Source organism: Rhagoletis zephyria, unplaced genomic scaffold (genome assembly GCF_001687245.7).
Source record: "Rhagoletis zephyria isolate East Lansing unplaced genomic scaffold, Rhagoletis_zephyria_1.1 Rzeph_scaffold_07558, whole genome shotgun sequence".
In the NCBI taxonomy this organism is placed as follows: domain Eukaryota; kingdom Metazoa; phylum Arthropoda; class Insecta; order Diptera; family Tephritidae; genus Rhagoletis; species Rhagoletis zephyria.
In genome coordinates, this window is record NW_016164641.1 from 6,827 (window position 1) to 23,252 (window position 16,426).

The window sequence follows — 16,426 nt, forward strand, 5'->3', positions numbered from 1 at the left end:
TCGAATAGGCTATACACCACTTTTTTCGAAAGTAAATAACTCCGCCCTAATGTACATATCGTAATTTTTATTTGTATAAATATTGCGACAATCTATTTCGTTTCTTTTTAAATAATATTTTGCTAAAAAAATACCGTTTAAAATGGTGAATTTATTTAAATTAATCTGAGATAAAGCCAAACATTTTTTGAAAATAAGTCTTCGGTCTTCATTTTAAAGTTGAATCCGTACTTCTGGCAACACTGGATACATCTCGAAAGTGGACAAAGTATAATAAAAAAATCTTCAAGTAGCAGCACTTGGCGCGCACTCCAGTTTTGTGAGCGGGAGAGCGGTTACTTATTACTCTTTTAGTACATAATTGTGGACGCATAGCTTTGTTTAGCTTTTTAATTTTTTTCTTTATTCACTTTACTAAAATCATACATACATACGTACATATGTATATAAGTTAGTGAGCGCATGTGAAACTTGCTACCGGCATTGATAGATAATACACTGTCGATACACGCCGCCTGAAATATTAATTAATATGAAGATAAAAAATATCACCAAACAAACAGATGTTTTGACAATGTAACATGTATGTGCATATGTACATTTAAACAACCCGTTTCGCTTGAATAGGTACAGCTAATTTCTTGAACTTTACGTTACTTGCATGTTTCCGCGATATGTTTAGCTCCGTCAATAATAATCAACTTTTTATACGTACATATGTATATGCTTGTATGTACGTCAACGCCGATCAGACAGAGATTTTACACTGAGTATGTTCATACTAAATGTGAAGAAAGCTTTTAAAACCTACTCCCGCGGTCGTCATTATGTATGATCGCTCAATAGGCAAGATTTTTCTTTTATGGCCTTAAAGGTTTTTAAATTTCTCAGCAAATTTTGTGTTACACATTTTTTCGTAAGTTAAGATATATTTTCTTTTTCTTGTTTGGCCAAATTTTGGTGGAGTCCAATAAAAACGCCAGATATGTATCTTCCCTGTCAACTGACGCCATTTAGAAATGTCAACTGAAGCCAAATCCTTCTCTACCATCCATCGGAAACCGGGCAGACGAGGATACTGCCACCACCGCAGGGTGTCGGTGCTGACAACGTTCAAGGCTAGAGAATTCGTGCGCATTCGTATGAAAATACCAAGGCAGTGACGTGAGTGTTAGGACGCGTATGCGCCAACTGTTTATTAGATGCCAATAGATATGTACGAGGTTTGCTTCTCAATCGATGTCGTCGATATATGAAAGCAAGTATACGCTCTTGTAAAAAATTGTACCGGAGTTCTGCAGCTCTTTTTACCATCTCCAATATCAGATCAAAGAAATCATATGAAAGGCAGCCGCAGCTCAAAGTCATTTTACACAACCGCATTAGTTTTTCAGGAGTACCTAATTTAGAAAACGCGGCATAAAGGAAACTTTTTTTCTTGCTGTCTAGAGCGGCTTTGAAATCGACAAATATACTGGGTACGTCGATCCTATTTTCGAGATTCTTTTCCAATATTTGGTGTATGGTGAATATCTGATCTAAAGCCACACTGAGCTTCAGGTTTTCATAAAATAAGCATAAAATAAGACCTCACATTGCGTGCGTCGACAATCAATTTGGTTTCTCGTCATTTGATCTGAAAATAGCCTGTACACTATCGATCGGCATTATTTCCTTATATAATTTTTCGTCATATCATAGAGGCTGGGTTTTTCTACGGTTGAAAGAAAGAGCCCTTTCGTACTTAGTCTGGCATTGGACTTGGAACAGGACTTTTTACGACCTAGAACTAAAATCGTCCAGTTACGAACACATTCCGTTTAATGCTTCGGGCATTCCAGATGTGTACCCTTAAATCAAAACCCTATAAACATTACCAGAGTCTCACGCGAGTCCTTGCTTTCGTTTTGTTGACTTGACCGTTCGCCAAATACCAACGCACAACCATATCTTCGATTAATTTTTTAGCTAAAATCGCTTAAATATTGTCAAGCTGGCAGCTGTTTTTACTAGGGCGCACTTCGAGTTGTATAGACGCTGCGGACTTCAGGGGACATTTAAAGGAGTCGGACGAATTGTTTACCACACCTAGCGCATGGGCTACTCTCGTTACCCATGGTGCGCGAACGTGAACGAAAAAGTAGGAATCGAGTAGAATCGAGTAATTGGTACTGCTTACCCAGAAGCCCTAAAAAGATAAGTTTTTATAGGACCATCTCAGAAAAAAACAAGTTTTGTTTTCAATGAGATTCATATTTATATGTGTATATAAATTAATGCAAATGTTATTTAAAATAACCTAATTTAGGCGATAGTTTAGAGTATGATTTATTTCTGTTTCTTACATTTCATGAAAACCAAAAAAGTTAAATTTTTTTTAACCCAAATAAAACTAAATACTAAAACACGGAAAGTTTGTATTCAAAAGCACATTTATTTTTAATTACCAAGTATATCTACCTAGTGTTCTGTAGCGCTAATTAGCGCTCGCGTCCTTCTCAAATTCTTCCTCTTCATCAGATACGGAACCATAGAGCATTCGCTTGTCATATAAAGCATCCCATGCGGCCAGCTTAGGGGCATCTGGTATTTGCATTACTTGCACCTCATGGCTAATGTTAAGCCCATAATCGGCACTTTTCTTTTCTATTGGTACCCAAATATGAGGTTCGATATCCGCACAATTCGGATCACCCAATTTCGCAAAAGTTGTCCATATACCAACCATGCGTTGAATGGTTACATGCTCGTGTGAATCCTCGGCCAATTTGCTAGATTCTTGTAAATAGAATAAGTATGAGATCTCATCGGCATGTGCAACACCGTTTACACAGTCCTCGCCGCAGAAGCGTAAGCGATGATGATTAAAGGTGGGCGAGTCAAAGTCAAATCGGTAGAGAAATGTGTTGGCCGTGGCATATTTCATGCGCGCAAGTGCTGTGCGGTGGACGGCATGCCAGAAAAGCTTGTGCGAGAAGAGCTGATTTGCCAAAACAAACAAAAAAAAACACAAAGATTTGATATGCGTGTTGAAAGCATTATAATTTTCAATTATACTCACATGCAACAAATCGAATATGGGATCCTGCGTTGGCTGCGTTGTCACCACTTCGTCCTTCTGCTTACCGAAATACAGATTAAGTATGCGTTCACCCATAACCCGATTTTCGTTATCTTTATGACTGTATTTCACTTCGGTAGGCAGTAATAATTCAGGCTGCTGCCTAACTAAGTCAAATATTTGCGGGTGTGTCTTGAGACGAGGATACATAACTAAGCCCTCAAATGAATTGCCACCTATGAGCATAGGTATGCCATTACCCCATGCTGACTTTAACATATTCAATGGATCGGTGGGTATAATACAATTATCTGATTCATATGGCTCTACAGTTGGTGCGAAAGTTAGCCAATGGAATTCACGTTTTTCTGCATCGTTAAGCAGCGAATGGTCCACTAATTTCGACGCATCCAAATTTTCCAAGTAGGCAAGCACTTCCGTGTCATTATTTCTTCCTTTGTAACCATGGTGTACAGCTAAACGGTAAGCCAAATCTCTTTGGGTCATATTAGCCCAAGAGCAAAGTGCGGTACCTGACATCAAAATTGCCTGTTGGAAGAGTCCACGAGCCTGATCGGTCAGGGATAAAATATGTGCGCACGCAGCGCCAGCGCTTTCACCGAAAACTGTGATATTATTGGAGTTTCCATTGAAGTAGTAAATATTGTTTTTGATCCACTTTAGAGCGAGCAGTTGGTCCTTGAGTGCGGCATTACCAGGTACGTCGAGGCGAGGATCGCTGAGGCTAAGGAAACCTAAAATAGAAAAAGAACTTTAATTCGATGACCTATCTTAACTTTATACTAACTCAGCACTCCCAGACAAACTATCCTATCTCGATGAACTGTTACCCCAAAACATACTCTGGGCACACCAGACAATTAGGTAGAGCTATAGAAATTGGCAGATCAGTTTACGCGCGTTTGCTGAAGGCACTCAAAGAAGCTTGCCCAAATATGAGGTACAAGATAAGTTAGGAAGAAATTTCATTGTTTGAATAAAAAAATTGATGGACACTCTCTGAAAGTTATGTGGAAAGTCCTGCAATTTAGGCACGGCTTCCTTACAAACCGAACACGAGGAATTATAAAAGAGTTCTCAAGAAATCGAACCTAAATGAGACTTCTGCAGCGACATGGAAGTAGATTTTGGAAAATACTCTCCGGCGATTCCCAATTACATTAATTTAAAATATTAATCAAGGGGTTTAATAAGGGTTTGAGTCTGCGATCGCAAGGAGTTTTTTCCTTAAGAAAAAGCTTAAACTGTTCTATAATAATAATAATAATAGATTGGCGCTTATACATAGCTTCTCCTCCGATTTGTGGCGTGTGCCCTATTGTCACACAAGCGCGCACTGCTTACCACTACACCACAGAGGTCGCCTTATACTTTTATTTTAATTGCAGAAAGTCTACAACAAAGATTTCATAATACTACAATTTAATTCGTCAAAATTGGTCGACAAACGAAAACAGGCGGCGAACAAAATGTGAGTCCCCATTAAATCAGAATCTGATAGCAGATAACTTCGTCACTATATATAAGCTCCTAGATTAAAAGCTACATAATTATACCTATCTAATAGATACAATTTAATGAGTCAGTATTTTTTTTTAAGTGATTAGATATTAGCTTGGCTAAAAAAAAAATCGAAATTTATGTCTTATGTTAACTCGGTCGATTATTTGGGTGGTAACGTTACATTCTCACGTATTTGTTTACAGTACCCAATAAACATTGGGCTTGGTTAACAATTCTGAAATGATTAGAAAAGCAAAATTTTTTCGAGTCTTACTTTCGATAACTAATGTAGAATAGATTCGTATTCGAATCGAAAACTAGGCCATTCTCCAGCAAAACCGAATATCCGTTATCCTATGTATTTTTCCTTTGTTATGAATGTTGATTAGAGAGAGTGATTGTCTTATATTTCCCTTCAAGAATGAGCTGGATTTTACTTCCTTTCTTGTTACTATGTATGGTTTTAATTTTTTTCCGAACTAATCTTGAGCGTATTTCCAATATTCTATGAAGGTTGAAAAATTAAGGTTGGTTATGAGTTCGTTCTCAGTTCGATATGCATATTATATATCGAAGGTCACTTTCGAATGTTCGCTTTATGTTTATAAGGTACACTATTTGGAAGTTAAATCATGCGTGGCGTCAGAACATTTAAAATTTCTGCGAATTGGGTGAAGGAGTATTGCTAGTTTTTCAGCATGCCATCTGCAATGAGTGCTGGAGGATATCTGCATACCAAGTTATTTTAAATTTTAGGTTTTCGCTAAATTTTTTTCTCATAAAATTAGGGCCCTGGTAACTTACCAAAACCACTGGCCACGTCACACTCATGGTGCGCTTGGAGAAGGTTTAACTCAAAGGCCTTTCATAAACAAATGTTTGAGCTAAAATTGAGAATCTTCTTTGGAAGGACTAAAAAATATTACTCGGTTATGCTTAAAATTTTTAACTGGGTTAAAAATCTTTCTACAGTAAAAATTTTGACCAGAAAATCTACGTATTACCATCGCAAATAATATTTAAGTAACTTTACTACCATGTTTTGTTTTCAATAATTTCTGAATCATTGTTTTTTTTCCCATACCATCCAAGGCAATTTCAAAACTAATTCGCTGGTTTCTACAACATAGTTCATCTTAGATGTACAAATTTTAATGGATTTATCGCAGTTCTTTAGAAGAGTTTTCGCATAAAAAGCGATGGAAGCGATACTCTATAGTGGTCCGATTTTAGTGGATCCGAAAAATGATAAATACTACATTAAAAAATACACCTGTTTACCAAATTTCAGTCGGATATCTCAGAAACTGAGATACAAGATTTCGTTCAAACGGACAGACAGACGAACATTAATAAGTCGACTAAAATTTCATTTCAAAATCAATGAACTTACCCAAAGAGCACAAGCGATAATTCAAAGATACAAAAACAATATCTTCTTGCAAGAGATAATCGGGTCCATGGTGTTCACGTGCTGCACGACCAGTCTGAAAACCGCCGCCATAAATCCAAACCATCACAGGCAGTTGCTTAGTTGCATTAATCTGAAATTTAATTGAAATTTAATTAATTTCATGCAATATTGACTTCAGCGATTATTTATAACAAAACTGAAAGTAAAATGAGTTCCTATCAGGGTCAAATAGCACAATTTTTATTTTTTTATTCTTTTTCGTCGAAATTAAACCCTCTACTCACATTTTTAGTAAAAACGTTCAGATAAAGGCAATCCTCGCTACCCTCAACTTTACCAGTTCGTAAACTCTTTTGCACCGGCTTGGGTGGACTGTTTGTGCAGTCTAGCGTGTCTTTCCAATTCCCAAAGGGTTTGGGTGCCCGAAAGCGCAACTTTCCAACTGGTGGCTGAGCATAGGGAATGCCCTCAAAGCTGTAGTAGGTATCGCCATAGACAGTCTCGCGTTTTGCACCGCGTATGCGCCCTTGTGGTAATTGCAGTTCCACTGTCTCCAATATGCCAGAGCTGCGTGATATGAATATATACATATTTATGTAATTAAAAAAAAATTAATTGCAATCAAAGTCCATATAATATATGTACTTGCTGAATCATGCATAGAACTTACTCCGTTGCCATTTTGCGTAGATATGATCGTAATATGCTGGTTGAGATTTTAGGAATACTGCTGGTATATCTCTGAACTCTAAAAAACATTTTATTTTATTTCGGGTTTATAATTTGCATGAGTGTACTTAAGTGCAGTTTAAGGTTTTTTTTTTAATTTTTAGAGTCATAAATTTTGAAGTGTTTTCCATAAATAAAAAGAAAAAATAAAATTTAAATAAATATGAGTATATTTACACAGAAGATGTGTTATCCCGCTGGCAGCCACAAAGTGTTTGAAGTACTGCAATTTTGTATACAACGAAAATAACTAATCAATAGAGCTAGTAGTCGCATTAGCAGCTGTTGTGTGCTTTGCAAACTAAATAAGTATATTAGCAGTGCAAACATATGAACATACATTTATACAAAAAGCACCAGCAATCAGCTGTGCAGTGTTTGTCTAAAAGTGAGAGTGAAAATGAGGCAGATAGCGAGAGAAAGCCCCTCTGAATCTAAGTAAACAGGTTATGATGGCGCAAGGTAATAAGAGATTCTCTTACATATTTTTGAGAGCTTATTTGAGAGCTTTCACTGAGAAGTGCAGCGCCAAAAAAAAATTTGTCTTTTCCGCGCCAATCGTTGGCCCCAATCTTTAAAACTACTCAACTCAAAATCCGATTGAGTTAACGCAAAGAGCGCATATTTGTGGAATCTAGCAATATCACTGGAGACTTGCCTTCTAGGTGTCACAGTGGAGGCAGAACAAAAATTACAATGGAAATATATCAATGCACTTTTTTTTTAAATACATACATAAGTACCTATACATGTACATAAGGAAGTACATACTTACATACATATATAACTAGTTCGTCTTCAATCACTACCTTGCACTTTTATTACGTTATAGTAACTCGGTGTTCTGTGATGATTTGTCAAAGTTTTTTTGGTGGAAATATAAGGCGGCCACTATGGCTGGGTGTGTGATTAGAGGCCGGCACGTCTAGAGGTTGGGGGACAGGGGTAATCCCCCTGGGCTGGGCTTTTTAGGGGCCTAAATGCTCATGCTTTGAATAACCATGGTTTTCATTATAGAAACAAATCTTTTTTTCATATTTCCGCGAGAAACTGCTCCTTCGTTACAGACTTTTATCATAAATATGTATATTCCGTTCGAGCTTAGTTTTCTGACTCTCTACATTAAAGAAACCCTAAACGAAAACTCTCAATTGATCACATGCTTTTAAATTATTAAAACTTATGTATAAGGGCCCGTGATTTTTCAGTCCGGGGCCGGAGTTTTTTCTCTCATCTGAGATAATTAAGCACTGTTTTAATTCACTTCACCACGATGTACGCAATCCTGCTGAAGGACTGCTCTATGTCCCCTAGACTGACGTTGTTAATAGCTCCTTCTGTGTTTAAGAAAGCCGGCAACCACAAATTCTTTCTTTTCCAGCGAGGACCCTATAATTTGTACAATTTCATGGAGTGAAAATTATGTATTTAGTGGAATTTTTTTGGTAAGCATGCTGTGCAGTAGACATTCCTTTTAAATACCGTCAAAATTTGTGTTTGGTTATGTGAGATCTCTACAAAGCCTTGCGAAAGTTGTATTCTTTGTCCAGCCGGACAATGGCTTAAAAGTTTTTGTATATTTGCTATATTCCAAAGATTCTTCAAACTATGAATACCAATAATAAAGTTGCCAGTAAGTGTCCTCATAAGAGATGCAATTGCCTTTCTGTTTAACCTTCATCCAGTTTTGGTAGGAAAGTTGCCATATTTGGCAACACTGGTTATAACTTCGAAAAAGTGGACGTTGTCGTTTATTTAGGGACCATCGGTAACACCAATAATAATATCACCCTTGAAATCCAACCGAGAATCACTCTTGCCAATAAGAGTTACTTTGGACTAAGTAGGCAATTTTGAAATAAAGTCCTCTCCCGTCGTACAAAAGTCACACTCAATGACAGCTCCCTTCGAGGAGAGGTAATGGTTTGGCTAAAGTGCTATAAAACATCCAACCAAAATAAAGAAACCTCGAACAGAGCTGAAGCTTCATAAAATAAGTACTAGCACAAATTTACACAACAAACACGAAGACGACTGGGATGTCGATGCCCTTTTTTCAAATAGAATATATTATTATTATTATTATTAAACTTTGAAGAGAAAAATAGAGGTTCCTCTCGAGTTATAATATATACCCCGTTAACGGAATTGCTGGCGAATTAAATAAATTATTTCCAATTTGTGTTTGTTATTTATGGCCTTATACAAATTATATTCAACAATTTTATTGAGCTTAAGGCCGGCTGTAATGTATGTAAAACTATTATGGAAAAGCAACAATAATTTATAAAAATGGTTTGTTGAATAATTACCAATGTAAATGTAAATAATTATTGTAAATAAAGAGTTTTTATTATTTTCCTTAATAAATATTAATAATAATTCCCATACATTTACATATATATCTTTTTCTTTTTGCTTATTTATTTATCTACGGTAGTTGATTATTTAGTGCTCGTACTCTCTTCGAAATCCTCCTCTATATCAGACACTGAACCATAGAGCATTCGCTTGTCATATAAAGCATCCCACTCCTTTAGCTTAGGGGCATCTGGTATTTGCATTACTTGCACCTCATGGCTAATGTTAAGCCCATAATCGGGACTTTTCTTTACTATTGGTAGCCAAACGTGCGGTTCGATATGCGCACAATTCGGATCGCCAAATTTCGCAAAAGTTGTCCATATACCAACCATGCGTTGAATAGTTACATACTCGTGTGTATCCTTGGCCAATTTGTTAGATTCTTGCAAATAGAATAAATATGAGAGATCATCGGCATGTGCAACACCGTTTACACAGTCCTGGCCGCAGAAGCGTAAGCGATGATGATTGAAGGTGGGCGAGTCAAAGTCAAATCGGTAGAGAAATGTGTTGGCCGTGGCATATTTCATGCGGGCAAGTGCTGTGCGATGCAGACCATGCCAGAAAAGCCTGTGCGAGCAGAGCTGGTTGCCGAAAAGAAAAAAACATATATATAGAAATTGATATGGAACTGGAATTTACTGTTCTTAATTTACTAGAGACTTCAGTTTTCAACAAATTTGATTAATATTTTTTTTAATAAAAGCTTATAAAAATACCAAAAGACCAGTTGAGCACGATTTTTGAAATTTTAATTGTATGTATTAAATTTTGTAGTGCAAAGTGCAAAATAAGGAAAAAATTTTGAAGAAAATCGATTCTCCTGTTCCGGTTAATAAATTTTAGGGTTCAGCCAAAATAAAAAAAAATCACCAATTTGAAATTAAAAACAAAAATTTCACCAAATTATTATTTTTTATTTTTTAGAAAATTTTTCTTATGGTGTTTTAGAGACCATTTAATTTTGGTTTTAAAAAAATCTAACAGCCAATTTTACGAAAGCAATTTAAGTGAAAGATGATTTTAATTTTTTGAATTTTATATGGAAATTGACAGAAAATTTAAAATCATTTTCCATTTAAATTGCCGGTGATACCGGATGTAATGTATTGACAAATGACGGCTCCAGTGAATTATGGACTTAAATGCCAGCTTTGCACCACTGTACATCGTTACTCTTTTATAGAAAGGCCCTAACTAAAGTATAAAAAGCAAAATACTTACCTGAGTTCCGATTTTTTACCATACATAGATTTTTTACACAGAAGTTACATAATTTCTTGACGTAGTTGCTTTGAAATTTTTCATTGTGCAAAGCTTAATTGTGACAAGGACATGAGTTAGGGTCTTTCTATATTAATGTACCGATATACATTTATTTACATAAGTATGTATACTCACATGCATTAAATCGAATAAGGGATCTTGATTTGGCTGCTTTAACACCACTTCGTCCCTCTGCTCACCGAAATATAATTTAAGTATACGCTCACTCATAATTCGGTTCTCAATTTTATTATGAGCACGTCTCAGTTCAGCAGGCAGCAATATTTCTGGCTGTTGTCTAACAATATCCAGAATATGTTGAGACATCTTCAGATGTGGATACAACAGTAGTCCTTCAAACGAAGTGCCACCCATAAGTATAGGAATACTATTACTCCAAGCTGTCCTTAACATATTAAACGGCTCGGTAGGAATTATGCAATTATCGGATTCATAAGGTTCTACAGTCGGAGCAAAGGTGAGCGGTAGAAAATAACGACTTTCATCATCGTTGACCAATGAATGCTCAACTAATTTCCCCGCATCTAAATTTTCCAAATACGCAAGCACATCACTGTCTTTATTTTCACCCTTATAGCCATGGCGAACAGCCAATTGGTAAGCCAAATCTCGTCGAGTCATTAAAGCCCAAGGGCAGAGAGAGGAGCCGGACATCAGAATTGCCCGCTGAAAAAGATCACGCGACTGTTCGGTCAACGACAAAAAGTGTACACATGTGGCGCCTGCGCTTTCACCCAAAAGTGTGATGTTATTGCAATTGCCACCGAAGTAGTGAATATTCTTTTTTATCCATTTTAGAGCCAGCAGTTGATCTTTGAGAGCGGCATTACCAGGTACATCAAGATTTGGATCACTTAAACTAAGAAAACCTGAAATAGGAGACGAAATAAAAGTTTAATCAAACTTAGTGGGTTGAGAAAAAACAAGATTGTTGGCGAAAAATAGCAAGCTATACTGAATGTGATTGTATGCGGGTGTTGTAGAAACTAAATAAATTAGGAAAGTAGGAGTGGTTCTGAAAGCCTGACTTGAAAGACTCGCCTTGAACATAAAGTCTACAAAGCCTTGGTGATGTTATGGTAAAGTAAACAGATCGTTAGCAGAAGATTCTACAATTTTGAGTCACCTGAGGTCATCAAAGCTGCTCGAAAATAAATCTAAAAAGCTTCACTTTCCTGCCCAACGGATCAATTCAAATGCCCTGATCAGCGCCCTGAAATGCAAGCTCTTCCGTACGAATGGGCAGTGTGTGGTGGACACACTGGCCATCTTGGTAGGATCGAAACCTACCTAAAGTCTCTGCCATTCTCTGGGTCCCAGCACCCGGTTGCAATGCAACTCCACAATGAACCATTGCTGTTTCTACCCGAATTTAGGTGGTAAAACACAATCACCACGTTACTCCTCGAAGGGTCGCACCATGAGCAGACCGGAGTAATGCTCACCAGCTAGACTCGCCGGACTCGCTCAATCTGAACAAATCGCACAGGCCAGAGTTGGAGACATTTGCACCATTACACACCATTTCACCAATTTTTCTTCTTTTTATTCAACTTCTTTCTCTCCGTCCTGCCGGCGTACAATGTGCTGGTCTTGCGCGCCTAGCTCGTCCATTTTTGTTTGTAAATCTAGCCAGCGAGCACGCAAGAACCGCATTAAAAAAGCCGATTTGACTTAAACATATTTATTTCAAAAGTTTATACCTGTGTCTTTATAGTGCACTCACTGAAACCGTACTTAAAAGTAAGCAAAATTTTCTGATTTAATTGGAAATTTCTTTAATAATTAATTTGCGTGGTTCACCGAAATGAAAATGAACAATAATTCAAATTTATTTAAATAAAAATTATAATCTAAAACGGGCTGTATAAAGAAAATCAGCCTATTTTCACTTTGCGTCAACTGAATGAAGTGTTTATAGGTGTTTTCTAACCGATTTGATAAATAAACAATCGGTTTGAAAACCAATTCGAGCATCCGTTTTGAATTACAGCAAACCGGGCCAAAACACTCTATGTGTCGGTATAAACAAGGTAATCAAAATTCCATTAGGAAGTGACAAAATTGCCGTTGTCGAGTTTTAAAACCTATATTTAACCGATATACATATACATATATACAAATATTCAAATCATTGAAAAATCTCTGACGGAGCTAATTAATTTTGTAGCTATTGTCACGACAATTTTGTTAGAGTGACAATTGTCAGCACGCACCATTGTCACACAATTCCAGTTTTGTCACTGTTGCCTACAGGCGTCTATAAAACATCGACAATTTCCTCATCTGTCACTTTTATGAATTAGGCCCCTGACCGTGATATGCATACATGACAATTCTATCTGCCTTTTTGGTGGCAAAAAAAACTTGTTTAATGCTTTCTTCCCGCCTTCGCAAGGATTACTTAGGTAGTTTTTGCCAGCAAAGCATTTGCTTTGATTTATGAAAGACAGATGGCAAGATAGTTCGAAAGATTTTTATTACAGGGCGATTCTGGCAACTATCTTGAAAGCTCTTTACTGTCTTTCGAAATACTAATTAAAGGATCTGCTAACGAGGAGGTCTTAGCGTTATGCTATTCGCCTTTTAGCAATAAGTTTTTTTTTTTAATTAACTTAAATTAATATAAAATAATAAAAACTAATAAATCAGAGAAAATTAAAAAAAAAACTTAGTAAAATGAAAATAAAAGAAAATATTTTTATATGTTAAAGGGAAATAAAAAAGACCCCACTGCGATGGAAAGACAGACGGCTTAGGCGGTTACAGCACCAAGTAAGAAGAAAAAATTTTTATCAAAAAATGTTTTTTTAAAGAGTCAAAAAATTTAATTAAAAAAAAAGAAATTCAAATTAAATAAAAAAGAAAAACAAAACAAATTAAATTTAAAAATAAATAAAATAAGTTTCTAAAAATGTAATGAAATTAAAAGAAAGATTTACTATATTGGAAAAAAAAATTATCAATCTAAACATTAAAGGAAAATTAAATTAAAAAAAGAAAAGAAAATTAAATTAAAAAAGAAAAAAAAAACAAATTAAATTTAAAACTAAATAAAATAAGTTTCTAAAAATTTAATCAAATTAAAAAAAAATATATTTTTTTCTTTTTTACAGGAAGGAAATAAATTAATTTAAAAAAGGTTAAGCTAAATAAGTGCCTAAAAAGGAAATTAAATAAAAAAAAATTCTTCTCGTTAAAAGAATACCATTTTAAAATAAAAAAAAAAAATAAANAAAAAAAAAAATAAATTTGAAAAAAATAAGTTGATAAAATAAGTAGTATAGTTTTTAGTTTTAAAAAGTATATTTTTTTAAATTTCATTTAATTTATATTTAATTCTTAGGATACTCTTTATTATCTTTTTGCCTTTTTTAATTCAATTTTCTTAAAATTTTTTAATTTATTTTTTAAAAAAGAAATTTTTCGATTATTTAATTTTATTTAATTTTCTAATTCTAATTTCTTTTAATTTATATTTTATTGCATTTAATTTTATTTATGTTTTGTCTTAGTTTAAATTCAAATTCCTTTTAATTTTTAGATTTGGTTTAAAAAATAAGAATATTTATTTTATTTAATTTAATTTTCAAGTTTCGCTTTTGATATAATTTTTTCCTTTTCTATTTAATTTTTAGATTTTCTTGTTTTAAGAAAAAAAAAATATATAAATTTCACTTAATTTTGAAAAATATTTTCTATTTATTTTTGCTTTATTTTAATTTTTCCTTTCTTAATTAAATGTTCATTTATTTTTACTTTCTATTGTTTTAAAAAGCAAAATATATAAATATGTTTTTTTTTTATTTAATTTAAATAAAAAAGTATTGCTTAAAGGCGAACGGCATAACGCTAAGAACTTCAGGTTAGCAGATCTTTCCATTAGTCTTTCGAAAGGCAGTAAATCTTTCAAGATAGTTGCCACTCTAAAGACGTGAAAGCAGGACAATGGGTGGAATGAATCCGGAGATCATAAAAAGTTTGTGATCAAAATCTTTCGCTGGCCTAAATTTTGCCCTTTAAATACTATTATGAGGGCTGTGTTTTAATTTGACTGAATCTTAACAATAAACTGATTAAGATATTACATGCTCAAGGAACGAAATTTTCTTACTCAGTCTGAAATGCCAGTTATATAAAATATCTATAAAACTGTGATATATTGGTTCAGATCTAAAACTCTGATTCTGGCTAATGCCAATGAACTTACCCAACGAATCAAGTCTATAGTTCAAGGAAACAAATACAATATCTTCTTGTAGAAGATAATCAGGTCCATGGTGACCACGTGCTGCATGTCCAGACTGAAATCCGCCGCCATATATCCAAACCATTACAGGCATTTGCTTGGAAACTGCATCTATCTGAAATTTCAAATGCACAATTCCAGCAACAAGTAAAAAGCATTGAATTTGGATGCTACTAATATATATTGTTCCCTAAACCCGAACAGGTGCCACTTCCATTTTTTGAAAGTGTGCAGGAGAGACGTTTCGCATTATTTGTCATTCTGCATCAAAAACTAAATTTGAAAAAAGAGTGGACTAGGCACCTTTCACTTTTAGGTATTGATATCTACATGTGTACGTCTACTTACATTTTTCGTAAAAACGTTCAGATAAAGACAATCCTCGCTACCATCGGCTTTGCCAGCCCGATTATTCTTTTGCACCGGCTTGGGTGGACTGTTTGTGCAATCTAGCGTGTCTTTCCAATTCCCAAAGGGTTTGGGTGCCCGAAAACGTAATTTTCCAACCGGCGGCAGGGCATAAGGAATGCCCTCAAAGCTATAGTAGGTAATGCCGTTGACAGTCTCGCGCGTTGCACCGCGTATGCGTCCTTGTGGTAGTTGCAGTTCCACTGTCTCCAATATGCCAGAGCTGTGTCATACATATATAATGTTTTATGAAAGTATTTGGATTACTTCCTATCCCAGTCGACAAAATTTGAAAAATCAAGAGGGTTTCTGAGAACCCTTGTTTCAGACCCTTCGAAGCGAAGGGAAAGGCTAGAGTTTAAAGGCTTTCTAAATCAGTTTCCTTTTTTCACACAAAGTTTACGTGAAATGATAATGAAAAAGTTAAATTTACAACAGACAGGCATCGACAAGTCTACAACAATAGTGATATTCACCAAAATATGCAAGTGGCCTGGCAGTCTGGAAAAAGAGCAGATCAGCTCGAGCAACAACTCTTGTCAATAGTCATGGCTTGAGCTCATCTGCTCTTTTGCCAGAGTACCAGGTCACTTGCTCAATTTGGTGAATACCACTATTTAATATTTGCTTTTATTTATTTCGAATGCCAGCGCTATTGAAAGATCTTTTAACCGAGCTTACAAAGAGAAGGTCCTACTAAAAAAGCATTTCCTGTAAGGATTCGCCTACACAGAAGCACTTATCATTTAGCCGACTGGGATATTTTTAAAATATTCATACAACTTACTTTGTTGCCATTACGTTTTTTTTTTAGATATGTGTGTATGTATGTAGATATATCCGCAATCAGTTTGTTGACGTGGAAGAAAATTTGTTGTATATATGTTTTTAATGACTTGACAAAAGATGTTTGATTAGGGTTGTGTGCACTTAGCGTATCAAACTGTAAATCATATGAAAATATTTCTTTAAAGTATAATGAGTTTTAAAGTTTATTTCATCATAAACTTAAAGCTCTAATTATATAAATTTATTGGTTATTGTTAAAGCGGCGTTATAAGATTTGCAAAAACCTTGTAAATATGAATTTATTCGTTTACATCCGAACTATCTCAATTAAAATACGCTGAATAATAAAATAATAAAATAAATTACTTTTTATAATAAGTAAAAACATAATAAAGTTTCACGGGCTATTAGAGTTAATTATTAGGTATAAAATCTTAAATAAACCAGTTGATATGTATATAGGTTTACACATTTACCAAGTTAAATATACCACTATATTTATGTAAAAAAATATGATTTAGTGGAATTCGATAGAGTTCAAGTAAAATGAAAAAAAAAAAAATCACACAGCCTATATGCGTATGTACATGAAGCGGCAAAA

The 16,426-nt window shown here is 34.8% G+C and overlaps 2 protein-coding genes across 2 annotated transcripts; both read right to left on the reverse strand.

Moving 5' to 3' along the window:
* Positions 1-2,433: 2,433 nt before the first annotated feature.
* On the reverse strand, positions 2,434-7,026 carry LOC108374292 (esterase B1-like). The gene is made up of 6 exons (XM_017630268.1): positions 6,906-7,026; positions 6,670-6,747; positions 6,284-6,566; positions 5,979-6,129; positions 3,062-3,816; positions 2,434-2,980 (listed from the first exon to the last, which is right to left on the reverse strand). Exons 2-6 carry the CDS (start codon positions 6,678-6,680, stop codon positions 2,477-2,479), a joined length of 1,704 nt encoding a protein of 567 aa, XP_017485757.1. The 5' UTR covers positions 6,681-6,747; positions 6,906-7,026; the 3' UTR covers positions 2,434-2,476.
* Positions 7,027-9,122: 2,096 nt separating this feature from the next.
* LOC108374291 (esterase B1-like) lies at positions 9,123-15,834 on the reverse strand. Its single transcript, XM_017630267.1, has 5 exons — positions 15,824-15,834; positions 14,977-15,259; positions 14,590-14,743; positions 10,494-11,248; positions 9,123-9,676 (listed from the first exon to the last, which is right to left on the reverse strand). Exons 1-5 carry the CDS (start codon positions 15,832-15,834, stop codon positions 9,173-9,175), a joined length of 1,707 nt encoding a protein of 568 aa, XP_017485756.1. The 3' UTR covers positions 9,123-9,172.
* Between the last annotated feature and the right edge of the window lie 592 nt (positions 15,835-16,426).

Bases quoted from the DNA above. Each gene is read 5' to 3' on its own strand.
- LOC108374292 (XM_017630268.1), bottom strand. The intron at 3,817-5,978 runs GTAAGTTCATTG...TTTCTATTTTAG, and splicing joins TTATCGCTTGTGCTCTTTGG to GTTTCCTTAGCCTCAGCGAT. The intron at 2,981-3,061 runs GTGAGTATAATT...TTGGCAAATCAG, and splicing joins CCATATTCGATTTGTTGCAT to CTCTTCTCGCACAAGCTTTT.
- LOC108374291 (XM_017630267.1), bottom strand. The intron at 14,744-14,976 runs GTAAGTAGACGT...TTGAAATTTCAG, and splicing joins TGAACGTTTTTACGAAAAAT to ATAGATGCAGTTTCCAAGCA. The intron at 9,677-10,493 runs GTGAGTATACAT...TTCGGCAACCAG, and splicing joins CCTTATTCGATTTAATGCAT to CTCTGCTCGCACAGGCTTTT.